Below are 24,780 nucleotides of genomic sequence, written 5' to 3'. Positions count from 1 at the left end.
TTGCAGGAGGCATTGAACGCGCGGAAAACTGCAAGTATGTACATACGAATCTGCAAAAGTTGAGGATCCGAGTGCTCAAGAGAGCCGGCTAACAAGAGAGACCACGAACGACGGAGCCAATTAGCGTGGCTGTCAAACCTGGAGCCCGAGGATGACTTCGAGAGGTATTTCGTGCAGAGACATCCGGGAACGGGGATGTGGTTGGTTGAGTTGACGGAGTTGAAAGAGTGGATTGATGACGTGAAGCATTGCCTTTTGTGGTGTCATGGCTCTGGTACGTCGTCGGGTCTCCATCTTGTATTCGTTTTCTAACCCGTAACTAGCCGGCGTAGGGAAATCTGTTATTGCGTGAGTGAAGAACTTTACTCTCTTGTCTCAGAGTAAATGCTCATTTCATGTGATAGATCCATCGTTATAGAGGAGACGAGGTCCCTATATCTACTTGACCCCCGTGTTGGGATTGCCTTTTTCTTTTTCAGCTTTCAGGCCGAGTCGACGCCTGTCCAGATATTATCAACATTGATCAAACAACTCTGCCGTCGAACAAAGGATATCCCTCAGCACATATTGGATCTCTACACTCGATGCACATCCGATGACCGCGCCCCGCGATTGACAGAGCTTGAAGACCACTTCGAGAAGACGATCGGATGTTTCGACCAGGTCTTTCTCGTGATAGACGCGATGGACGAGTGCAAGAAGGACTACCGCAAAAGTTTACTCGTATACATAGTGCGCATCTTCCAGAGCTCACCGAGAAAGCTGAAGTTGTTCGTAACCAGCCGCCCGGAGCCGGATATCAAGGAGGCCTTTGGGTCGGAGACATTCAGAACCATTACGGTCGAGGCGACGAAGGTGAAAGCCGATACGGCATCCTACGTAACATATGAACTGGAGAATCGCAGTCATCCTTATTATAATATTCACACGGATTCTAGTCTGAAGAAGCAAGTGGAGGACGCGCTGGTGAATCAATCGAACGGAATGTAAGACGTATCCTAGCACAGCTTTTTTTTTAACGACAGTACTGACATTGAGAAGGTTTCTGTGGGTGAAATTTCAACTGGACCACATCTTTGAGCTGCCGTCAAAGCTTGATATTCAAAACGCATTGCAACGGCTCCCTACCAACATGACATCAACCTACCACCGTATCCTGATGAAGATCAAATCTCAACACCCCACAATGGTGGAATTAGCTCGGCGAGCGTTGGTCTGGGTGATCACGGCGACGCGGCCGCTCAATACTGGAGAGTTGGCTATTGTGATAGCCATTGAATCGACAACGAGAAAACTCGAAGAGCTCAAAGGGAAATATCAGGACCATGTAGCCATCGACGCATGCTGCGGCCTTCTTAACAGCGATGACGGATTTGTAAGGCCGATTCATTTCACTGTGAAGGAGTTTCTCAACGACAACTTCGAGTTTATCCCCGATGAGAGCGAAGCCAACTCGGAACTTGCGAGGCGGTCAATTTCCCTCTTCCTCTGTGAGAACTTCCGCCAGATCCAAAGCCGTCAATGGATTCTATATGCTGAGGGAACTTTGAATGGTGGCCTGGCCTATATATTCTCAAACTGGGATAAGCATCTTCGAAGGGCACCATGGCCGCTAACAGCGGGTTTAATAGCCTTGCTAAAAACCCTCTTTGAGTGCGAAAACTATATTGCCCCTTATATAGCAAGGAACAGAAATTTTCCGCAAGTATTCAGCGTGTTGAGCTTTTGTGCCCTGTTCGACATTCTGAATGTCTACACCGAGCTCTATACCCTCAATGGCTTTACTGTAGATTCAACGCAACTGAAGCATGCGCTGGATGACGCTGCTCGTGGAGGCTCGGTTGATGCCGTTGACCGGCTGCTCAGCCTTATGAACGAGGCCGATAGCAAGGGCCATTATTCGATCATCGAAGCGGCTGGGAATGAGCAACTGGAAGTAGTCCGCTTCTTCATCAGACGAGATACCGGCATTACATTTTACGGCAATGCACTTCAGGCAGCGGCCTCACGTGGCCATGAGGCGGTGATACGGTTGCTCTTGGAGAAAGGGGCGGATGTCAACGCCCAAGGTGGAGAATACGGCAATGCACTTCAGGCAGCGGCCTCAAGTGGCCTTGAGGCGGCGATACGGTTGCTCTTGGAGAAAGGGGCGGATGTCAACGCCCAAGGTGGATTTTACGGCAATGCACTTCAGGCAGCGGCCTCAAGTGGCGAAGATACTGCGGTCCGGTTGCTCTTGGAGAAAGGGGCGGATGTCAACGCCCAAGGTGGATGTTACGGCAATGCACTTCAGGCAGCGGCCTCACGTGGCATTGAGGCGGTGATACGGTTGCTCTTGGAGAAAGGGGCGGATGTCAACGCCCAAGGTGGAGAATACGGCAATGCACTTCAGGCAGCGGCCTCAAGTGGCGAAGATACTGCGGTCCGGTTGCTCTTGGAGAAAGGGGCGGATGTCAACGCCCAAGGTGGATGTTACGGCAATGCACTTCAGGCAGCGGCCTCACGTGGCATTGAGGCGGTGATACGGTTGCTCTTGGAGAAAGGGGCGGATGTCAACGCCCAAGGTGGACAATACGGCAATGCACTTCAGGCAGCGGCCTCAAGTGGCGAAGATACTGCGGTCCGGTTGCTCTTGGAGAAAGGGGCGGATGTCAACGCCCAAGGTGGAGAATACGGCAATGCACTTCAGGCAGCGGCCTCAAGTGGCCATGAGGCGGCGATACGGTTGCTCTTGGAGAAAGGGGCGGATGTCAACGCCCAAGGTGGAGAATACGGCAATGCACTTTGGGCAGCGGCCTCAAGTGGCGAAGATACTGCGGTCCGGTTGCTCTTGGAGAAAGGGGCGGATGTCAACGCCCAAGGTGGAAAATACGGCAATGCACTTCAGGCAGCGGCCTCACGTGGCCATGAGGCGGTGATACGGTTGCTCTTGGAGAAAGGGGCGGATGTCAACGCCCAAGGTGGAGAATACGGCAATGCACTTCAGGCAGCGGCCTCAAGTGGCCATGAGGCGGCGATACGGTTGCTCTTGGAGAAAGGGGCGGATGTCAACGCCCAAGATGGAGAATACGGCAATGCACTTCAGGCAGCGGCCTCAAGTGGCCATGAGGCGGTGATACGGTTGCTCTTGGAGAAAGGGGCGGATGTCAACGCCCAAGGTGGATTTTACGGCAATGCACTTCAGGCAGCGGCCTCAAGTGGCGAAGATACTGCGGTCCGGTTGCTCTTGGAGAAAGGGGCGGATGTCAACGCCCAAGGTGGACAATACGGCAATGCACTTCAGGCAGCGGCCTCAAGTGGCCTTGAGGCGGCGATACGGTTGCTCTTGGAGAAAGGGGCGGATGTCAACGCCCAAGGTGGACAATACGGCAATGCACTTTGGGCAGCGGCCTCACGTGGCCATGAGGCGGTGATACGGTTGCTCTTGGAGAAAGGGGCGGATGTCAACGCCCAAGGTGGAGAATACGGCAATGCACTTCAGGCAGCGGCCTCAAGTGGCCATGAGGCGGCGATACGGTTGCTCTTGGAGAAAGGGGCGGATGTCAACGCCCAAGGTGGAGAATACGGCAATGCACTTCAGGCAGCGGCCTCACGTGGCCATGAGGCGGTGATACGGTTGCTCTTGGAGAAAGGGGCGGATGTCAACGCCCAAGGTGGAAAATACGGCAATGCACTTCAGGCAGCGGCCTCACGTGGCCATGAGGCGGTGATACGGTTGCTCTTGGAGAAAGGGGCGGATGTCAACGCCCAAGGTGGAGAATACGGCAATGCACTTCAGGCAGCGGCCTCAAGTGGCCATGAGGCGGCGATACGGTTGCTCTTGGAGAAAGGGGCGGATGTCAACGCCCAAGATGGAGAATACGGCAATGCACTTCAGGCAGCGGCCTCAAGTGGCCATGAGGCGGTGATACGGTTGCTCTTGGAGAAAGGGGCGGATGTCAACGCCCAAGGTGGATTTTACGGCAATGCACTTCAGGCAGCGGCCTCAAGTGGCGAAGATACTGCGGTCCGGTTGCTCTTGGAGAAAGGGGCGGATGTCAACGCCCAAGGTGGACAATACGGCAATGCACTTCAGGCAGCGGCCTCAAGTGGCCTTGAGGCGGCGATACGGTTGCTCTTGGAGAAAGGGGCGGATGTCAACGCCCAAGGTGGACAATACGGCAATGCACTTTGGGCAGCGGCCTCACGTGGCCATGAGGCGGTGATACGGTTGCTCTTGGAGAAAGGGGCGGATGTCAACGCCCAAGGTGGAGAATACGGCAATGCACTTCAGGCAGCGGCCTCACGTGGCATTGAGGCGGTGATACGGTTGCTCTTGGAGAAAGGGGCGGATGTCAACGCCCAAGGTGGAAAATACGGCAATGCACTTCAGGCAGCGGCCTCAAGTGGCCATGAGGCGGCGATACGGTTGCTCTTGGAGAAAGGGGCGGATCTCGACGCTCAAGGTGGGGAACATGTCAACGCTTTGCAGGCATCGATCGCAGATGCAAGGAACGGTATAGCGCAGCTATAAGTGCGGCGAGGGGCCCTCGATTAGCGACAATGGATAGGTATGTTTTCTCCACACGCTATTCAACTCCATGCAATCCTCGCTGACCTATTGCGGCGTTGCTTGATTTTTCAGTTGCTGTTTTGTGATGGACGTTTTCGGCTTGATGGAGCATTTTAAGCTGCGCAGAGAATATAAGATGGCGAACATATCATATGTGTGGCGATTGCTTGTATTTCCTAGGAAGCTATGGGACGTGACAGGGAGTATGGGTAGAAGTGGTTGGGGTGATTTGGGAAGGAGCCGGTGGGTTGCAACGTTGACTTTGTTCGATTTCTAGCCTACGTTTTGATGGATCATGTCCGGAAACTCAGACTCTTGGTAGATTAGTAGCGGTTTTCCGCATGGCCGTGAATTGAAGCTGTACACTGCAAAGCGTTCGGCTCAGAGCTGCGTTAGTTTCGTTCCATCCCCATGGCGTGCTGAACTCTTTGCATGTTTAGATTTATAAAAATGAATACCCAGCCTCAAGGCACCCGCTGATATTACCACCGTCACTGACCTGTGCCTGATTGCCGGGAGGGTCAACCGGGAATGGAAGATTTGGATGCGCCGCATCTACGGAAGTAATTTTTGGGGTCACGCAGGTGGTCGGAGTTGTGTTGTTTTCGACACTTTCCTGTGTGTAAGCCGAGCTGCCGAGCTCGCATTGAAATTGTGAAGCCTTGTAAGTACTAGGCCGTTGGTTGCATGGTCATTGACGAAAGGGACTACGTACCTGGTCTCGCTATCATCCATGGCAGCTGACGTCAAAGTTTAGCATCGAGTGATGCTGCAGGAGGTTGAAGAGGCCAATCGAGAAACAGGTTTAGTTCCTCTTGAGTCTTGAATTCCCCTATCAGATCATACTAAGTACGTGCGAGTTCGATAATGATCTACCGCTTAGGCGGATCGCGATATACCGGTGTAGTGGGAGACAAACGGACATTATTTAGCAGGTTGTTGCTATCATCTGAGAGCGATGATGTGCTCATGTCCATTCCGTAGATCATCTGTACATAGCATCTTCAAATTTTTTGGACTGTTGCGCAGTGGAGATGTTCGCCGTCCCCGTGTTTCCTGGAGGCCCGTTCGACTCGATACCTCAAGTACAATCAGACCTCGGAGAGAAAGCTTCCTGCCCAGGAAAAATGCTGCCTGCCGGGATGCTAAATGCCTGTCCGAGTACTTCTGCCACTATCCGAGAAAATGAGCAGCATTTATATATCGTGCTACGCAGTCTATGCTATGGTGCTGTTGGTGGCCAAGCTGGCCAGTTACGCCGCTCAATCAGCCTTGCCTGGAATTTGTACGGAAATATCTTGGTATAAATATGCAGGGAGAATGAAGGCGATGTCTGGATATGGCTTTTAGGAGGACTGATGCCCGAGCCGGAGGAGATGTCTGAATATGACTCTTAGGATGTGGTGACGGCGATGTCCAGCAGTTATATATGTAAGTCTAGAATTCAGATAGACATATGTTGTAGATACCAGTGAAAGTCTGCCCAACAACCTGTGGCATCTTGATGACCTCATTAAACAATAGTCGTGGTATTTTCGTATTCTGTCTTAAAGCCCCCAGATAGCCGGTCTTTCTGAAGGTCTGCGTGAAAGTTGGGTTCAGTAAAGCCACCAAAAGAATATAGACCCAGAAATCAGAACAACAGGCCAATCTTTAGGGACAAGGTCTAGAAATGGGTTCCTTCCAGTGTTCTCTATCGTCCGGTCCGTCCGTCCTGGGCCTTGGACGAAGACGGACGGCGTGCCTTCCATCCGTCCGAGCGTCGGACATGACGGCCAAGGTTATTTCAGCGGACGGACCAGACGGACGACCGTCGACGACCGTCCTGCGGCCGTCCGACGCCAAGCCTTGTGCAAAAACCTGATTTCGGGCGTAGAAGTTAGGCGTCCGAGTCAGAATACTGATACTCTTCGCCTCAACAGCGTCGGCATGACTGGGCAATTTGTGCGCAGTACAATCTACTCCAAGTCCTCCTCATCAGTCGTGTTGAGAATTGCCACATCAAAAGAGTAGTCGGTGTTGAGTGAGCAAGGTAACATCTGTCGGTATAGTAAGTGATGACCAGCAATTGCCAAAGGTCGTTGATCCTCATTGCAAAAGATATCATGATATCTCAGTCGTGCATCTGCAAACGGCTAGTGTATGCCCCTATTGGGACGAGTGATCAGAACATTATCACGTGATATGGACGGTCGTCCTCCACCGTCGGGCGAGGACCGACCCGTCCGTCCCAGGCTCGGACCTGACAGAGAAATCTTGCAACCGTCCGTCCGAGGATCGGACCGTCTGGACCGGACGATGGAGAACACTGATTCCTTCAGTTGATGAAATGAGTTCGATACCTAGTACTTTCCACGAAGACAAACTCATTTCAGAGTCCCATGCGGTTGGAATCTCGGGCCAAGCACTGTGCTTCATAGTAAAAACTGTAGATGTGACAGAGAAGCAGACAAACCTGGATGACTTTCGGTATGGTGTCCTCGAGGTCCGAAATCGCTGTTGTGGTTCTCCATTGGTTGTGGCGTGACAGCTTCTCGGGAGGACTTGCTCCTGCATCTTGCCGGAGAAGCGTTATTCTCTTTGGGCTTGCAACTTGTTTCTTTAAAGTTTGAGGCCTATGATGAGTTAATCGTATCTGGGAAAGAACTCTTATCCGAGTTAAAGAGAGTACTCTACTACTGGTAGGTACGAAAGACAACGGTGATAGTCTAACTAAGCACCTAGTGATCCCTACCACGATATCTATTATCGTGTCTAAAGGGACTGTGTACTATGATTCCCACATACCACTTCCCACAACCTTCTTTATCGCCTTGATTCTTGATAGAAGTAGCGAAGGTAGGTGGGTGGTGTTGATGAAGCTGTTCGCGCTGAGAATGAGACGGTTGGGGTAAAGAATGAGTTGATCAGCCCGACACCAACGGTTGTTCGCATCTTCCACCGTTCTACTCCTCGACATCAACTTCCACCACCGTTTGTCACCTACCACTCCCCACCCCACCCACCCCACCCCAACCACCGCTATATCCTCACCATTGCCCGAGAATCCTGACAACCGCTCCTGTCCTTCGGGGAAACTATGGTATACCTGTGCGGCGATTGGCTTCAGAGGCTGCTGCAGCGTCGATGCATGCAATAATTCCGAAGAATGTTTTGCGGAGTTGGTAACTACGCTGGTGACAACTACTGGTACCAATTCGATACCGGTTACAAGTACCAAGTCCACTACTGCTACACCGAAAACGACGGAGCCAATATTGGGTGATCCCACGACGACTGGACCGGACGCGACTAAACCGACGCCCGTTGCTCCCACTATGACTATACCTTCGGGCGGTACAGTTGTCCCAGAGACCAATGTCGGTTCCTTAACCACAGTGCCGTCCGTCACCTTCATCACCACTCCCTCCTCATCCTCATCCTCCACCACCATCACCACCACCACCACCTCCTCCTCCTCCTCCGAAAAGCACAATTCTCTCGCCCTCCCCCTCGGCATCGGTATAAGTTTGGGCGTTCTTACCCTCCTCCTCCTCGCCCTCGGGTGGTTCTTTCTTCGCCGCCGACGACTCAAACAACAGAATGCGGAGCCTACGCCGGAGGACAGGAGCGCTCCTAGGCGCTCGATCAGGTGGAGTTTCTCACCTCGCATGCCGTGGGCCAGCCACGGAGAGCACAGGGAGTGGGATGAATCGAAGACGGAGGCGAGAGATGATGCAAGGAATGATCTGGCCGCTGTGGGGGGTGTAGGAGAGTTGCCGGATAATGCTGTGCTTGAGGAACTGCCAGCGGAGGAAGAAGCGGAGAGGTTGGCGGAGCTTGATGGTGGCATGAGGAGGGTGAGAAGGGGCGCGGTGATGGCGGACAGCGGGGCTGCCGCACAGGTGGACCCGCTGGCGACGCTGGCGAATAGGGACGGTGATGGACATGTGCTGAATTTCATGGAGTATCATGGGGGCCGGTGAGGTGATGGGTTAGAGCATTACTAGATCTCTACGCTATGCCATACGTAATCTCGTGAGATTTTTCTTTCCAAGGGCTGTGCATTGTGAATGGGAATCCGTATGATGATATCTAGTTATGGTCGGAAAATGTCTTACCGGGCATTCTTCTGCACTTTACCCAATTCCTCACAGTAACTTCACTTTGAACAAGGGTTTACGTCGAAATCACACGGAGGGCACGGCTAGTGATTCAAAAAAGACGAGAGTGCTCGAGCGTTTGACTCGAGACCACGTTGAAAAGCTCGCTGAGACAAACCTTCCGCAGTCTGCAGGATGAGATATTTGCACTTTGCAGAGCTATCGATTAAACCGTTGGAAGTTGGGGCCGACTCGAGACCCGGAAATACAGTATTAATAGTACTGGTTGTAACGGCTACTAACAGGAGACGGAGAGCCAACGGGAAGCGGGAAGGGAATGTGCATGGAGAAGAGCAGCCGACGGGAAGGTGAAGAACGAGGAATGTAAACGGGTGGCAAACGGAAATGGAAGGGGTGCAATGATGAATGCAGGTCGATCGATAACTGACGAGGGAAGGCGGCGAAGACACGAAGGGAGACGGATCTGATACGAATGCCGATCGATAGCTGACGGGTGCAGCCTCCAGAGTAGGAAAGAGTGGAGACGGGTAGTCACCGGGGGGTGGTGCGACTCGGGAATGAGATTGGCAGTTTCCGGTGACATGTAAGAGGGCGTGACCGGACATATATTGTGGTTCCCGCACGCCAGCGTGGATGGTCTGCGACTCACGAGATATCATTCGCACTTGCCCCGAGGGTGCCCACATCTGGAGAAATAACAGCGATATACCACTGCATACTCGAACGGCGACAGAGCTGAACGGTGGAGTAAAACTTCCGGTAGTCTTTCTACTCACGCGTGAGTGACCTTTGATGATACCTTGCAGATTCAACATGTTCATGATGCAAATGTTCCTGAGCAAAGTCACCTTACTTGAATGTTTGATTTACGGACAGTGAGTACTCCTTCTAATCCCAGAAGTCACCTACGCATGGAGAAGCGTTTGAGCTGGGTAGTGAGGAAGAGAGCTGATCATGCGCAAACAGGACTGGTGGTATGTAATTAAGTAGATGGACGTCGAGCTTGCATAAGTGGAAGCAGATACATCATGCTTCCGACCGATTTCAAAGCTTACCGCAATGTCAAGATTCACTATTTTACATCTCGTATCATCGTTTCACAGTGACGGGCGTGACATTTCTTTGTCCTCTGATGGTCTCGTTACTAACCGCAGGCCGTCACCGTTTCACGATACCCGTCATCTGAATGGATACTTCTGCTTTGTCCACCAAGCGCATATACCCAGCGGGTCGGATCCGTCGTGCTCGCAACTGCGCAAACCTCCATAGCAAGCCGCAATGTCCCAACCAACACCCACCCCTACCGCCCGAAAGCCTGTCCTCTGGACCTGCACTGCGTGCCCCCGCCTAAGTCGAGTAAACCACAGTCCGCGCCACTGTCGGCCACGTGGCTGCCGAGACCTCGCTCAGGCTCCTCAGATCACCGCCACCAGGAAGCGGAAACGTCCCGCGTCCGTGGAAGCAGAGGAGAGGAAGGTTAAAACTCCAGATCGGGCACAGAAAGGGAACGGTGAGGCGGCTACGGATGGAGGTGGAGAGGTCGAGGTGACGCTAAAGATGGTCTATGATAGTTTGAGGAGGTTGGAGGAGTTGGTGAGGCGCCTTGAGGGAGCGAGACTGGTGGTGGCAGGGGAAGTTGGCGGAGAGGATGATGAGGGTGGGGAGAATTGGGAGGACTGGGACGAGAGTCAGTCGGTTTTGACGGAGTTTGGGAAGGATAGCAGGATACATTTGAGGGGTGTACGGCGGCTTGTGGAGGATGTTGATGCGTACGAGGTGATCACCGAGGAGGAAGAGAAAGAGGATGCAGCCAGTGAAGAGGATGATCCGGATTGGGAGGAGGCAGATCTGACTACGGATAAGGCACGTCGAGGGTACGAAGGGGACGAGCACGGCAGAGATGAAGTTTGTGCAGCTTGTGGACGGGAGTATGAAAACGAGTATGCTGATCTCGAGATCGAAGAGAATGGTATGCAATCTTCGGCCAGCGATATCGAGTCCTCCAATACCGAATTTATACATAGTAAGGAAAATTGCCGACCAGTTCTAACCTGCTATGCTATTCCGCAGAGTTCCGCAGGTCAGGGGTTTAGCCTCGCCCGCTGCGCGCGAGCGCTTACTCTCACGCAGCGCAAAAAGCGCAAGAATCCCACCAACCTAGCTATCACTCGGTCCGGCACCCCAACCACAAAGCCCCGCCCTACGGTAAACACCACGTCACGTGCACTCGTATTCGTGCCCCACGTTAACCAGCCCCCACAAGCGTACCCCACAAAACCCGCTGCACCGCCACATCTCAGTGCTGCGCCACACTTGACTCCCCTCCACTCCGGTTATTCGATCAGAACAGGAATGTTTTTGCGACCATCAAAAGTGAGACAATTTTACGGTTCTAAAATGAAAAAGAAAGTTGATGCAATGGCGGAAAATCGCACCAGGAAGACGCAGCTGGTGCATAGGCCGCTCACGAGACAGGATAACTATGCCACCGGCAGTGACGAAGTCGCTATGGATACGGTTGAGAGTATGTCATCAGGTCCTTTCGAATACGAGGTGTGACTTGCAAGCTGCTAACGTGGGCGATGTGTGCAGAGACTGAGACTGAGAATGATGAGGAGAATTCGTCCGATGAGAAGGTGGTTCCGACCGAGAAGGATGACAAGAATTCATCTCAAGATGGAGAAGCGGCCTTCAAGACTTCTGCTGTTGGCGGTAAGTTCTCGGATCCTTTCGAGTACCAACTATGAGCTGTGAATGAATTGTCTATTCTGACTGATGAAGATGACAACAAGGCTTCCACTGTAGTCTCTCAGGCCAGTAGCGCTTGCTTCGAAGAGGGCAAGGCTATCATCCATGATACACATGTCTCCTTTCACGACGATCAAGCCACCCTCAAAGCTTCTGCCTCTCGTGACATGGAAGTCTCTGCTTCGGCTGCCTCATCTCATTCTTTCGATGGAACCGAGTTCGAGAAGAATGTCGGGTTCTCTTCGGTGGCCGTGTTTCCTCCTCGCACCCCTTCCATGGTTAGACTGCACAGGACTTCTGTTACAGAGGGTCAGCAAGATGTCAACAAGGGAGCAGAGGAAGAGGTGGCTTCTGTGTCTAGATCGGTCAAGGGTTTCTCCGTCTCAAGTAAAGAGACGAAAACTTTCGGGTTATTCAGATTTCGTTGTGGTGCGATCCCACTTCCCATTTGCTCGAGTCTGACGAAGAAGGGTTGGTACAAGATGAATTCGCTCAAGTGTGATGGTGCCCTTGCCTCTTCTTCGAGTTCAGATGTTCCAGGCAAGCAGGATACTCGCGTGGAGAGTGATGTTGCTCGATCTCCCGCGGATGAGAAGGATTCCGTGTTTGCTGTTGGTTTGGATGGCTCAAGAGAAGGAGAGGAGAAGGAAATGGCTCCTGTCATGCCGAACATTCCCATCAAGGAGGGGTGGTACTCGGCAAGTGTTGCGGAGCTCGAGTCTAGCAGCGAGCTAAGTTGCTCCGGCGTCACCGAGAAGGACAACAGGTTTGATCCAACCAAGAAGGAGGAGTACTCAGCAAGTGTTGCGAGGCTCGACTCCAGTAGCGAGCTAGGTTGCTCCGTCGTCGCAGAGACGGACAACAAGTTTGATGCTAGTTTGGGTTTGCGCAACCTTCCGGGCTACCAGAAATATCTTGGCGCCGTCGATTCCACACCACATATTTCAAGTATTTATAGCTCCCCTCCTTCCCCTCTCTTCCTCCCTCTCATCCATCCTTCCATCATTTCCTACAACATAAAACTAACTTACGAAAAGTCAACTTTGACGGCTGCTTCACCCACCCAGCAGCCGGCCTCAGTTGCCCGAGTGGATAGAATTTCCTCCACTCGGGCAACTCGACGCCAGTCTCGCTTTCCTCGGGGCGGTCTGTGGATACGGTCGAGAGTAGGTCATCAGGTTCTTTCGAGTACCTACGAGGTTTGATTTGCAAGCTGCTAACGTGGGTTGTGTGTGCAGAGACTGAGTCGGAGGAGGTTGAGGAGAATTCGTTCGACGGTGACGAAGTCGCTGTGGATACGATCGAGAGTATGTCATCAGATCCTTTCGAGTACCAACTGTGAGCTATTCGCCGCTAATACAACGATTTAGAGATCGTGGCTTCTCCGGCCGAGGAGGAATTGTCTGTTCCGACCGAAGAGGGTCACGACAAGGCTTCCATTGCGGTCTGATGGGTGGGGGGGTTTCTTTTACCCAGGGAATAAATGGAGTATGTTTTACTCAGGGAATGAATGGAGTTTGTTTCCGTTTTCACGCTGTTTCGGTTCTGTTTTCTCTTCATCATTCTGTATACCACCGTTTCCGATCATAATGTGACACGGCAAAGCGGATTATTGTAGATTATCGGGAGAGGCGTAGATTTAAGTTGGGACGAGTGCGGTCGTATGATTGTGTAGCCATCTATGTAGGCCACCCTCCAACACAGAGCCGCCTCGACCCCCGCGCTCCCTCAGTAGGTAAGTGAGTGCCTAGGACTCCTGTCAGCGGGAGAAACTGAATGTGGTTAGTAGTGGAAATCGACGTTAGCGAGCATGGCGGGTCTTGTTCTTCATTTTCTTCTTTCTTGATCATCGTTTACAGAATAGACGACCAACCTCTACCTCCTCCTTCTTCTATGTGCTCTCCTCTTCACCCCCTCGCCGGCATGAAGGGGTATTGGCAAAAGAGCCGTCTGAAAAATGGGCTTTCTCTGCGGTCAATCGGACCGGAGGACTACGAGATCTCGGCGGAATGAATCAGGTTTAAAGTCACTGCCCGTTAGATCATTCACAGTTATCTTGGCTAATAGTTCAGATAATAGTAATACTTCAAGTGGCTGCTCGGTATACTCGGCTGTTCGAAACGGTTGCCTACCGTTGTGCAGAATCAGCAAAAGGCAACCGGATGCATTTACCTCTGCCTTCCCCGATCCTTCGGTACGCTTGGAGTTTGCTTCTTCACCTCTGGGTCGTGATTCCCTCTCAAGTTCCGTGTTGGAATATTCGGGTAGACGGGAAGAGATAATCCATTCGATACAGCAACAATGTCATCCGCGGCGAGGTCTCTCTTTACATACAGACTGAGGTGCCGCCAAAGGTTCCTCGCCCCGCCGACACTCGGTCTCGACCGCCCGCCGCGGAAACATGTTCATGCCAACATCTCCGGGCGTCCAAAGTGTCACAATATGGGACGTCCGGAGATGACGATGTCCCTAGTGTACTCTAGTGGAGCATCTGTCAAACTCTAGTCGCCCAGAGATCTCGGCACGAGTTAAGGTTTGGCGGCCACTTTTCCTCCGACGGGAGCTCACGATCTCATTCGGCTAGGTACTCCATTCTTCTTACTGTGTTCCAATCAACTGCGATTTTCTACACTGGACTTGAAAGAGCCCCACCATCTCAGAGCTCGTCTACTATGATATCACATATTTCCCATCCAATTTCCCGAGCGGCCAAACCATTTGAATGCGTCTCCAGCTAGAATCACGAAACTTTAAATGGTCGCAGTGGCTCTCCCACCAAGTATAAATCCTTTGCGCTCTGTCCCCCATAACTAGTTCCAGACGATAAACAACAGCATCTGAAATCATCATCATCAGTAGCTACCATCAATCCAGCGCAGCCATATTACCACACTCGATTTCGAAATCATCTTCCGAGCGCCACATTACCTCTGCCATCGAAACAATATGGTCCACCACACGGATTTACTCAAAGGCAAACTCGGCACGATCACCTACCAGGAGCTTCTCGAACGCATCAACCATTCAAAGTTGTGCCAGATTGGAGGCGAGAATATCTTTCGCGCTCTTGCAATAGGGCCCGACTTTACCCCCTTCATCACCCATGTAGAGCACGAGATACTCTGCAGGGCCATTCAACGGAGAGCGAGAGCTGGACTGCAAAGTTGTGAGCGCATAGTTCCTTACCAAGTTACTCCTCTCATCCAGCCTGGTATGTGACATCTCATCGACGCTGGGCCGGGCGAGAGAGCATCGATTTCAGCACTTCCAAGTGCTCGGGGGCGGGGGGCGGGGGGCGGGTTGGCTCGTGCTATCCAGTACTGGTAACCATTTGAGCTTTTTTTTTGTTGGAAATGTTTCTCTAATTCGCTCTTTGGATGGTTTCGGCTTTTCCTTCCCATTTTTCTTTCTAATCCGTGTATTTCCTTATTTCCTTATTTTCTTCGTACATCTTTCATATTTCCTCCCTTCCGCTTCTCTTCCCCGTGACCGTTCATCGTTCCATCGGCGCCTGCGGAGCTGGAAGCTGGCCGACCCATGGGTCGCTGCCATTCCCGCCCACGTGATGAGCAAACCGAGTGAGTTTACATTATTACATTCGAGCGGCAACTACGTATTAGCAAAGGTGGTGGAGACTGGAGTCTGGTGCTGTGAACGAGCTGCTGGAGACGCGGCCATCAACAAGCCTACGGCAAAGTCCCCCGTTCTTTTGGGAGGTGTCTGCGTGTATCCGTCGCCCACGGCCCACCTTGATTCGCGCGATGGTTGAGGGGTGGTGGATATACTTGGTGCTGGAACTGTACTTCCTTATAATCACAGGGGCCATAGTTACTCAACTCTGTTCTTGAGGTCGAATATGAGAATACGTGGTACCCCAGTACAGCAAAGAAAACTCATCTCATCATTACGGGTATGTGGCTACATAACTACAATATAAAAAAAACCTCCGCCTCGCCCTTTCAGATCTTCTCATTCGCCCTCTCGATCTCGGTGGCCTCAGCACCATGCAAATTCTTCGCCTCAATTTCATGGATGCGTTCATCGAGCTTACTCGTGAGATTCGACGACTTCCAAGCGGGAATGCCCTCATCGAACAGCAGGTCGATCTCCTCGAGCGCCTTTCCGCACGTCTCGGGGAACATGAAGAACGCGTGGATCACGCCGCAGAAACAGAACACGCCGAAGATGATGTACGTGCGCCAGATGATGTTCTTGAACGCGGGCGGCACGAAGTATGCGAGCGCGAAGTTGAACAGCCAGTTGGCAGAGGTGGCGAGTCCGACTCCCTTGGCTCGGTACTGCAGAGGGAAGATCTCGGATACGTAGATCCAGGTGCAGGGTGCCCACGTGAAGCCGTATACCGCCACGAACAGGTACGTGCACGCGATGATGCCCTTGGCCGGGGCGCCGGTGACTTGCCAGACGATGTTCTTGTTGCCGTCAACTTCAGGCATGGAGTGCTGTTTTCAGTTAGTATGAATTTTTCTTGAAGGGAGAGAGAAGCAACGCACCCCGTAACCGCCCATCAATCCCGCGACCAGGAAGTTAAGAATGCCCATCAGAATACCACCGTAGATGAACAACGGGCGTCTTCCGATGCGGTCAATCAGTGCGAGGGTGACCACGGTAGTGAGCAGGAAGATGATGTATTGAATCGACGAGGAGACCAAGTTGACGTTTCCGGTGAGACCGGCCATCTGGAAGACGTAGACGATGTAGTACATCATGACGTTTCCTCCGAGCATCTGCTGCCACACCTGCGCGAACACGCCGACCGTCGTGCGCTTCCACATCGTCTTGCCGAAGAGGCCCATCCACGTCGCGTTGGCGGCTTGGGCGGCGATCGCTTGCGCTTCCCGGACTTCCTCGTACTCACTAGGAGCTTGTCAGCGTGGGTGCACCAAAGTGCAGGGGGGTGGGGATGCTTACGCGACCACGGCAGGATCGTTGTGGTTTCCCCCGGCGTGAAGGTGCGCCAATACGTCCAGAGTCTCCTCCCAGCGGTCCTTGGATGCCAGCCATCGGGGAGATTCGGGGAAGAAGAACAGGGAAACAAAGAGGATAAGGCCCGGGACAGCTTGCAGACCCCAAGAAAGACGGAAGCCGGAAGGACCCTTGATGAACGAACAGCCGTAGGAGATGAAGTACATGATCAGGATACCCCACTCGATGGCCCATTGCTGGATCCCGACAACACGACCACGGATGTTCTTTGGTGCCAATTCGGCGAGGTAGACGGGTGTTTGCGAGGAGGTTATACCGACACAGAAACCGTTGACGACACGACCGGCGATAAGATGTCCAACGTTCTGTGCACTGCAGGATATCACACTACCAATGATCCAGATCAAGGAGGCGAGCTAGGGAAGAAGTCAGCACCGAGTTTGCGATCGCCTCAACTAGAGGCGAGTGAAGAAGCGCATACCATCAATGTCTTTTTACGCCCAAAGTGATCGGAGAGGAAACCAGCAGCCAATGCACCAATCCAGGAACCGGCAGACATGGAGGCAGTGATCTGTAACGCCAATCAGTGACTCGTTCCGGGCATTAAAAAAGTTGGGTGGAGAACTCACTCCTCCCTGCAGGTTCTCATTGGGATGGTTGAAGTAGTCCATGTAGGTCTCCGTACCAATCCATGCGCTCATGGAACTGATATCGAAACCGAAGAGGCCACCTCCGATGGTACCGAAGGCGGCCAAGACTATGTCACCATTCCCGTCAGCAAGCCAATTCGTATGGAATATGGAACGCGGGCTTTGAGTTCTTGCTACGTACCGTATATATTGTAGATGGTGTACATGATGGCTGATATACGCAGATGCGTCGGATGCAGTCAGAATCCGGACTTATCGGTCGAGCGAGTATTGGTAGTATGCACCTCTTGGAACCCGAGATGGCGTAACGAAGTTTCGGAGAAAGGAGGAGATCCCATTGTAAGGGGGGTCTTCGTCGCACTTTATACTCCAGACAAGGCGTTGGCGAACCCCAGTTTTACCACTCTACTAGAGTACCAAGGTAGGTACCTACCTACCTATGTCGCGTTATCTAGGTACTCGTGTGTAGTACGTACATACCCCATACGACGAGGGTGCGGAATCTTGCTCCCCCGTGGGGAAAGACGGAACTTGGGAGCTGGCCCCACCGCCGTCCCATCCCATGCGTATGGGATCATTAACCGCCCTGAACCAAACGCCGCCTCGCCATTTAGCCTGAATGCTAAAGCTTGATCAACAACGGTTGACATCCGAGGTGGCGCACGCACAGTGCACACACACCCGCAACCCGCACCGCACTTTAAGCGTATGCCCAAGTGCTGGAGATTTTCCGGTGACGAACGCAGCCGAACTGCGAGCCGAGAAGGCTGCAGTACCCCAGCCCCGCACTATGGCGGGGTATTTAGGCTAATATGAGGGGGATGTGTCTTGTTCGCTGTCCACTGACCGGCGTCTGGACGTGGGACGGTGGGGAGAAGAGGATCAGCGGCCACCTACACACACCACTATGGGTAGGTCAGTAAGCAGTTAGGTACTTGGATACCATCAGACACTAGACAGCACTCAATGGCGCCGGGAAGCCGAGTCCCCTCACGTGTGAAATAGTACACTAATATATAGCAGTGGTAGTTACACACGCACGTTCACCAACCCATTCATCCGCATAAACTCGAAAAGGGCACACACACACCTTCCGGCAAAACGGCGCACTTTTCTTCTCATCGATCATGAAACGTCCATCACCCGGGGGTCATCCCGGCGACTGGAGACCTGCCGATCAGAAAGGATTGCCTCGGATTAACGTGTTTCCGGGGGAGTTAACCGCCATAGTATTAGGCCGAGAGGCGAGGCTAAGATGGAACGGCAAACAAAAGACGATATGTACGATGTACATGGGCGAATGTCCTTCTACTTATAACTGCGGACAATAGTTAGCCACTACGGTACCCGTTCGAAGCTTGAAAGCCCGTGCAGCTAGTTTATGTACGGTACCTACACCAGAAGACGAGGGGATCTCATCAAAACTCATCCCGTGCAGATGCAGATGCCGAGCGGACTTCGGCGTAAGTGACGGTCACAGGTCCGAGAAAGGCTGTTGGTGATCGCAATCCACCAATGCAAAAAGTTTCCCACCCCGCAAAACTCCGCTGCCAAAGTAGGTAGGTCGGCATATATTTCTTTCTGTATTTTTTTTGGTGCGCCGGTTGTTGTCTGGCTGTCTGATTGTCTGGCAGCTGCCCTCGCGTGGTCGAAACGTTTTAAAACCGTCTGCGTCTGCGTGTGGGGAGGGATGGAGGGGGTGGGGAAGATCCGGCAAAGTACAAGATCGAAACTTTGAAGCCATGAGTTTAGCCGGCTAGCGCTGCGCGAAAACCAACACCCGCAAATGCGGCTGCTGCTTCGGTGACCAGGTCGCGACGGTCGAGATTGGACGGAATCTGCCGGATGTGGTCATGATGTTCAACGTCATGCACCGGAAGGATTGGCAGAGCAACTACTGGAGGGTTGGAACAGAACACCCGCAACAGCGGAGTGGGTGCATTCCCGGGTCAGTAGCATCATGGTGGCTTGCAGTTGGGTCTATTTAACCAGGACGTGCAGATAGATATTCGACTCTACCCGGAGCGAGGAACCACGAATCGGACTCTCATCGGGTATTCCCCATGAAGATCCTCTGTCGGCCCAAGGGAAGCGCGGGATTTGTTTCACCAGAGTCGGGCTCGTGGGTCAACCATGCAGTACGGATATACCAAGTAGACGGATATTGGGCCACCGAGTCGGGCTACACGAACCCGCATGTTCGGCCGTATTCCACATGCGAAAATATCTATCTCGTCCGGCATGTCGCTTTTGGGCTGGCTATCATGCATCATCCACTCAAGGCGCAAGGCACTGGGCGCTGGGCAACATACCTGGTATTGCACGGATCAAGGCCGGCATCAGGCTTGTTGGCCACCACCCTCTCCCATGATCTGGACGGCGGAACCCAACCTGGGACCCTCCAAGGTCGAGACATCGACAGATATCTGGCTGTGGCGTTTCCAACCCCCTTCCCCATCTCCTCATCCCGTAAGCTGCATCCCATTTCCTCCGTTGGAAGAAAAAAAACTGCAGTGCGTTGTCACCCTATCCCGGAACGTTTTGTATTACCTATCATCTGCTACCAGTACAGTATTATACTAACCAACGTCCTTCAGAATTGCCCCTTCGCCTTCCCCGGGCAACGATCATATAGGTACCTATGCCGGCAGAGCTCGCAGGTAGTTAACTATGGTATCCGGGGGTTGGGCGGCGGGGGTATGAAAGGCAGGGACGGTGGGATCTGTTTCTGCTTCTGCGGGTTTTCCTCCCCAGACCCACCACGCCATTCTCCTCCTTCACGTCCCCAAAAGATATCCATGAGCCATCACCACCACCACCACCACCACCACCCATGGGCACATGGAGCATCATGTAGAGTGAAAAGAAAGAAAAGCTGATCGACAAAGTGTTCCCCAAACCCAAAACCGCATATGAGTGCTACCGTGGTACTGTGGTAGTTACATACTTCGATAGGTTCTCGGATTGGGAGACTATGTAGATACTGGGAAGGATTCAATTGGACCACATTAATTCAATCAGGCCACATTGTCGATCGTCATGGAGAAAAATAAAATTCTATAACACACGCCACCAGCACCAGTACTGCCATTTGCACACATGATAGCAGTGCAGTTCATAAAATCTACATCGGCCCGAGTGACCCAACAACCGCCTTGTAATGTATGTACATCTGTCCAAAGACTGAGCTTCGGGTCCTTCCCACCGTTTTACAACTTCGCCTGCTGGCGCATCTCAATAAGCAAACTCTCTGCCATAGAATACACGCCGCCGATCCCATCCTCCAACGTAGCATTGATAAACAATTTCCTCCGCTCCTTCCTGACCAGCTTGGTCTTACACAGCACGACACTCGGCGTGGGCACCGGTCTCCTGAAAGCGACGTTTATGTACGCCGTAACAGCCAGAGTATCAACCGAGGCGGCTACGGCAATGTCCAAGATGGTGGCTACCATCCCTCCGTGCAGGATCCCCTCGTGGCCGTTCATGCCGTCGCCCAGCGAGATGAGAAGGCAGGCGTCGTCGCAGGGCAGAATGCGGAACAGCGATAGTGCCCGGAACGTCGACGGGGTTTGCAGCGTGACGGCCGTGAGCGAGTCTTCGCGTCCCAGCGTATGCTTCGGCTCGAGGATGATGCTGTTGGTGATGGGGACGGTGGTGGGCAAGGTGAGGAGTGCGTGCGCCCATGGTGTGCTAGCGAAGTCAGGGTGGGTGGGGGCAGGGACGGTTGGTTTAGCCATCGAGTGCGGGAGATATGTACAGAGGTGGAATTGAAGTGGAATCGGAGTGTGGATTTGGAGTGTGGATTCGATTACGGTCCGGCCGGGCGAATCGGTGGGCTGTAGTTATTTGTGTGTTGAAACATCCAGACTCCACAGCCGAGCTTGGAGCTGTCCAACGGCTAACCGATGGTCCCTGGTCCCTGAGAGAAGCAATCCCACGTGATTCCACGTGACTTGGCACAGATCGCCAGCAGGATCGCCGGATTGTTCTTCATCTCGCAACCCCGATTCCAAACCCGAGTACATACCCACGGTCCACGGACTATTTTTGTTTCTGTTTCGACCTTCCCAAAGATGCTCGCCGTTGTCCTCACATCTCCCTGCGCTGATCTATGCACGGGCTAGCATCCCCGACCATTGCGGATCCTCCTAAAACTCACGACCGACCTCGGCTACTACACCAGTCAAAAGTTAGACATATACCGTCAAGACAGGCTTAGCCAGTTCTTGGTGGCCAGAACAAACACCCGTGCCACAGGCAAGTCTTCCAACGTCAGGCAATCCTTGACTGTTATCCACAGCACGGCTGGTCGACCGGCAACCAATCAAATACTAATTTTTTGCACTAGTTGGGCCCGGTCACAGCAGTCGTCCGCAAACTTGAAGCCAGTCGCGCACATGTCCGGTGCTGAAGCAGCCCTGGGGATCGTACACGGGTGTTGGCCTGGCGAAACTCGACCAGAACTCATCGGCCTGTGCCTCAATTACGGACGAGCTCTCTGGGAATAGACAGAGCTCCTACTACCGCCGAGCTGACAAGACCCTCAACAAGAGCCAACTCCGCGTCATCGCATTGAGGATGACTGCAGTGGGTCAAGCTCCAGACCGAGCTGCCGTTTGCGTGTATCCAATATCCTCCATTCCGACAAAACTGCCCAACGGCAACGATACCGTTAGCCATTTTCACGAGTTCTGCAGCAGCTCCTAAGTGAGCTCGAACCATGCCGACCTCAAGCCCGAGAACGCTCTGATCTTCGCAAGTTACAACCGACGGCCAGCCTGGTTTTGACGCCGATATCATGGGCCGTGGTCAAAGTGACGGATTTCGGATTCAGTGGCCTCAAGGTCAGCGGAGATTCGGGACAGCCTCGTGGCGGTATAAGACAGTGGGACGCCCCGGAATGTTTGCAGAGTTGCGCGAACGACGATCTTGTACATACATACGGCAGAGCGGACTCCGGAGAGGTCACCAACGATATCTACTCGGTTGGCCTCGTAATGGTTTACATCATGCTAGATGAATGACAACCCTTTCCTTTTCGCGATTACCCAGTGGTGGAAGATATAAAAAACTGCGGGACTGCGCCAGAGAAGTCTGGGAGAGGCCCACCGACATCTGAGGAGCCATCATTCAGAACACAAAAGCACGCCGAGCCATTTGAACTGGAGCGCTTGTAAATATTCATATGGGGAGAGAGCTACCAATGTATTTCGTATACAGCCTTAGGCCCTTAGACTATGGCAAACCAAAAGCCACGACCTCCTTAAAAGTGAATTAGACCAGAAACGAAGCATGATATAGCCTGACATAGCGTGCGACGGGGTGAAATATCCCGTCAGCATATGTACATATCTTCGGCAGCGCATGTTTCGATCAACACTACCGCAGTGATCTACTAGTAGTCTAATCGAACCCGCAAAACCGAATAGACGCCTCCGCAACGGATATCCGACTGAACCACTGTTGTCGGCCGAGTGAGCGAGTGATAATCAGTGATCGACTCGGGGGGTGATGTGACCGCAGCCCGACGGGCACGTTCCAGATGATCGCAGCGGCAGCTGGCGAAGCAGCTCGAGTCTCCACGACGGAAAGGTCTTGCTTGGCGCAATTCCACAATTGAGGTAGGAACCTAAGTAGCTTCGAGGTCATTTTGGCTTCGTGTCCTGTCGGGCCGGATCCAGCTCTTGGTCGATACCCACCCACCTATGGAAGCCACTTCGTCACACACATACGCCCGCTGTCCCGTTCGGTGACTGGCCGCTCACTCTCTCCATGAGTATTTATTTTCACTCTGGAGACTCCGTTCTTTGAGTTGGAATAGAGTAAAGGAAACACTCCACAGTCATCTCACTGCAGAAACGCATTTGGGCCGTCCTCATGTCTGTCCTTGCAGCAACTCCTTTGCAGTCACGTGCGAGTACAGCCAAGATGCTACTCTCAGTCCTAAAGCATGTCACGGGTTCCATCCCACAATCATTTCCACCCTCGAGACCTACAAAAGCGTAAACAAAGCTCCCTCTCCTCCTCATCTTCTTCCCACAACATTCCACCCCCTTTCCCATCCACATTTCACAGCGGCATCTGGTACGTGGTAGCTCATGGGCCAGCCGCTACCAATGACGCCTTTATCAAGGAAGCAAACGTCCCTCGAAGGCATACTATCTCCTAACACATACAACTAACCGTCCTACACGTACGGCGCGCTTCTAATCCGGCACTGACGGTTCGGTCTGTCTTTCGACATCATCAACACCATGGCCAACCGGCTTCCATGCCGTTTCGCCTCGCTTTGCCTCCCAAACATTTGGGAGGAAAACAGCGACAACCATATTTGCGAATATTTCGCCGGTTGTCTGCGCACAACGCTGCGCAGTGACAAAGGTAAGTGATTCGATTCTACTTTGGGGCATTCCGAGAGAGTTTGTGAGCTGACTGGATACGACGAAAAGATGCGTTCGGCCTTCTTCTAGTTGAACTGGGTCTTTGTCAAGACTCAAGCATCAAGCATGCAAGGCACTTTTCCACTCCCGAATCTCCCTGACCGGTGCGAGACATAGTTATGTATCTAAACTGACACCAGTCCAACAGACATCCCCGGCCATGTCCGACAGCGACACCGACAGCGACAACATATTTGTCCGCTACGAGGAGGAAGAAGAAGCATTCGCCGCCGTCTCTCAGCAGCAGAGCCGTATCTCCCGGGGATTGGGCTCCGAGGTCAAAGAGAGTATTGGAGAATACGTCGATGAGTTTCAGGCAGTCTTAAGTAACTTACAAGGAGTGGTGGAGGCCAACGACACCGAGAAATGCCTGGTGCTGCATTGGAACGCTTTCAACTCAGAGCTTCTCCGGATCATGGGGGAGAAGATATGCATTGCTCTCGACGACACCACGGGTGCTCTGTACAAGCGATTGAAGCGGCGGGATCTCGAACAGAAGACCGAGGATGTCCAGGACCAGATCAGGAAGATCGAGAAGGAGCTCTTGCTCTTCGCGGCCCACAAGGAGAGGAAAAGGTTGAAAATCCCGAACTACCGCCCACCAAGGAACAGGAGAATGTCGAGAATTCCGAACAGCCGCCCACCGAGGAACAGGAGAATGTTGGGAATTCCGGACAGCCGCTCACCGAGGATGTCGCGAACCTTTAGGGTGTCATCTGATACGTCCCGAGGATGTCACGACTCGCGAGCGATTTGTGGTTCATCTGATATGTCTATAGTTCAAGTGTTCTGCTAGGATAAAAATACTACTGGGTTTGCTGCCCAGTGTCCTCGGGCTGGCTTAACTGGGAACTACTTCCCTCCCCAGCCGGATCCAAATCGCGGCTCATCGAATGAGGAAGGAAAATTACGTTCCGCACCACCACTTTCACTTTCCACGCCTTTTAAGGTAGGTTATAGTAGCCAGCTTTTACTATGTTTGCCCATGCTAACGGAATGATAGGCGTGGCGATGAACTACATAAACCCACACTACACCATGACGTTTACCAACGACTAGTGCTCCGTCGATGTTTTTGCTGGAGGTTTTCCTTTTGTTTCATTATATAATTATTACTATGGATTTCTATTATAAACATTGAAATATGACATGAATCAATTCTTCTTCTGATGATGAGCCCCGCAGTGTTTGTTTGTTTGTTTGTAAGGCGCCCTGTGCAGTGGGCAGACTGAGTTTGTATGTAGTCTGTAGAGATATCCAAATCGATGCCGGCTATAGATGTGTAGGGAGAGCGGCGGTGGCGGCCATAACGGTCTGTCCTCTACGGTAAAGTATACACC

The 24,780-nt window shown here is 52.6% G+C and overlaps 6 protein-coding genes across 6 annotated transcripts; 4 read left to right on the top strand and 2 right to left on the bottom strand.

The window, feature by feature from the left end:
• Positions 1-97: 97 nt before the first annotated feature.
• Positions 98-4,697, top strand: BZA05DRAFT_126668 (ankyrin repeat-containing domain protein). The gene is made up of 5 exons (XM_051478746.1): positions 98-274; positions 324-348; positions 405-986; positions 1,042-4,550; positions 4,606-4,697. Exons 1-4 carry the CDS (start codon positions 196-198, stop codon positions 4,511-4,513), a joined length of 4,158 nt encoding a protein of 1,385 aa, XP_051337396.1. The 5' UTR covers positions 98-195; the 3' UTR covers positions 4,514-4,550; positions 4,606-4,697.
• Positions 4,698-7,869: 3,172 nt separating this feature from the next.
• Positions 7,870-8,517, top strand: BZA05DRAFT_457686 (uncharacterized protein; the record flags this gene model as incomplete). Its single annotated transcript, XM_051487582.1, has 1 exon — positions 7,870-8,517. The coding sequence occupies one exon, from the start codon at positions 7,870-7,872 to the stop codon at positions 8,515-8,517; it is 648 nt and encodes a 215-aa protein (XP_051337395.1).
• Positions 8,518-9,933: 1,416 nt separating this feature from the next.
• On the top strand, positions 9,934-10,705 carry BZA05DRAFT_447066 (uncharacterized protein; the record flags this gene model as incomplete). Its single annotated transcript, XM_051487131.1, has 2 exons — positions 9,934-10,624; positions 10,680-10,705. The coding sequence occupies 2 exons, from the start codon at positions 9,934-9,936 to the stop codon at positions 10,703-10,705; spliced, it is 717 nt and encodes a 238-aa protein (XP_051337394.1).
• Positions 10,706-15,275: 4,570 nt separating this feature from the next.
• Positions 15,276-17,480, bottom strand: BZA05DRAFT_356713 (general substrate transporter). Its single transcript, XM_051481416.1, has 6 exons — positions 17,179-17,480; positions 16,977-17,104; positions 16,829-16,918; positions 16,333-16,763; positions 15,915-16,278; positions 15,276-15,863 (listed from the first exon to the last, which is right to left on the bottom strand). The coding sequence occupies exons 1-6, from the start codon at positions 17,201-17,203 to the stop codon at positions 15,363-15,365; spliced, it is 1,539 nt and encodes a 512-aa protein (XP_051337393.1). The 5' UTR covers positions 17,204-17,480; the 3' UTR covers positions 15,276-15,362.
• A 2,584-nt stretch (positions 17,481-20,064) lies between these two features.
• BZA05DRAFT_405300 (HotDog domain-containing protein) lies at positions 20,065-20,860 on the bottom strand. Its single transcript, XM_051484402.1, has one exon. It carries the CDS (start codon positions 20,735-20,737, stop codon positions 20,207-20,209), a length of 531 nt encoding a protein of 176 aa, XP_051337392.1. The 5' UTR covers positions 20,738-20,860; the 3' UTR covers positions 20,065-20,206.
• A 2,726-nt stretch (positions 20,861-23,586) lies between these two features.
• Positions 23,587-24,520, top strand: BZA05DRAFT_405299 (uncharacterized protein). The gene is made up of 2 exons (XM_051484401.1): positions 23,587-24,389; positions 24,444-24,520. Exon 1 carries the CDS (start codon positions 23,601-23,603, stop codon positions 24,234-24,236), a length of 636 nt encoding a protein of 211 aa, XP_051337391.1. The 5' UTR covers positions 23,587-23,600; the 3' UTR covers positions 24,237-24,389; positions 24,444-24,520.
• The last annotated feature ends 260 nt before the right edge of the window (positions 24,521-24,780 follow it).

Source organism: Tricharina praecox, assembly GCF_024521635.1.
Source record: "Tricharina praecox strain CBS 144465 chromosome Unknown BZA05scaffold_21, whole genome shotgun sequence".
In the NCBI taxonomy this organism is placed as follows: Eukaryota; Fungi; Ascomycota; class Pezizomycetes; order Pezizales; family Pyronemataceae; genus Tricharina; species Tricharina praecox.
The sequence above is the reverse complement of the archived record's forward strand: the minus strand, read 5'-3'. Positions and strand labels throughout refer to the sequence as shown.

What these genes read in the sequence shown, in the direction of transcription:
- BZA05DRAFT_405299 (XM_051484401.1), top strand. Translation starts at nt 23,601, where the DNA reads ATGTCCGACAGCGACACCGACAGCGACAACATATTTGTCCGCTACGAG.
- BZA05DRAFT_356713 (XM_051481416.1), bottom strand. Translation starts at nt 17,203, where the DNA reads ATGTACACCATCTACAATATATACG. An exon ending in ATGAGAACCTGCAGGGAGGA is followed by an intron (nt 16,919 to 16,976) that starts GTGAGTTCTCCA and finishes TTGGCGTTACAG; the next exon opens with ATCACTGCCTCCATGTCTGC. An exon ending in GGCGTAAAAAGACATTGATG is followed by an intron (nt 16,764 to 16,828) that starts GTATGCGCTTCT and finishes CTTCTTCCCTAG; the next exon opens with CTCGCCTCCTTGATCTGGAT.
- BZA05DRAFT_405300 (XM_051484402.1), bottom strand. Translation starts at nt 20,737, where the DNA reads ATGGCTAAACCAACCGTCCCTGCCCCCACCCACCCTGACTTCGCTAGC.
- BZA05DRAFT_126668 (XM_051478746.1), top strand. Translation starts at nt 196, where the DNA reads ATGTGGTTGGTTGAGTTGACGGAGTTGAAAGAGTGGATTGATGACGTG. An exon ending in TTTGTGGTGTCATGGCTCTG is followed by an intron (nt 275 to 323) that starts GTACGTCGTCGG and finishes ACCCGTAACTAG; the next exon opens with CCGGCGTAGGGAAATCTGTT. An exon ending in GTAGGGAAATCTGTTATTGC is followed by an intron (nt 349 to 404) that starts GTGAGTGAAGAA and finishes TTCATGTGATAG; the next exon opens with ATCCATCGTTATAGAGGAGA.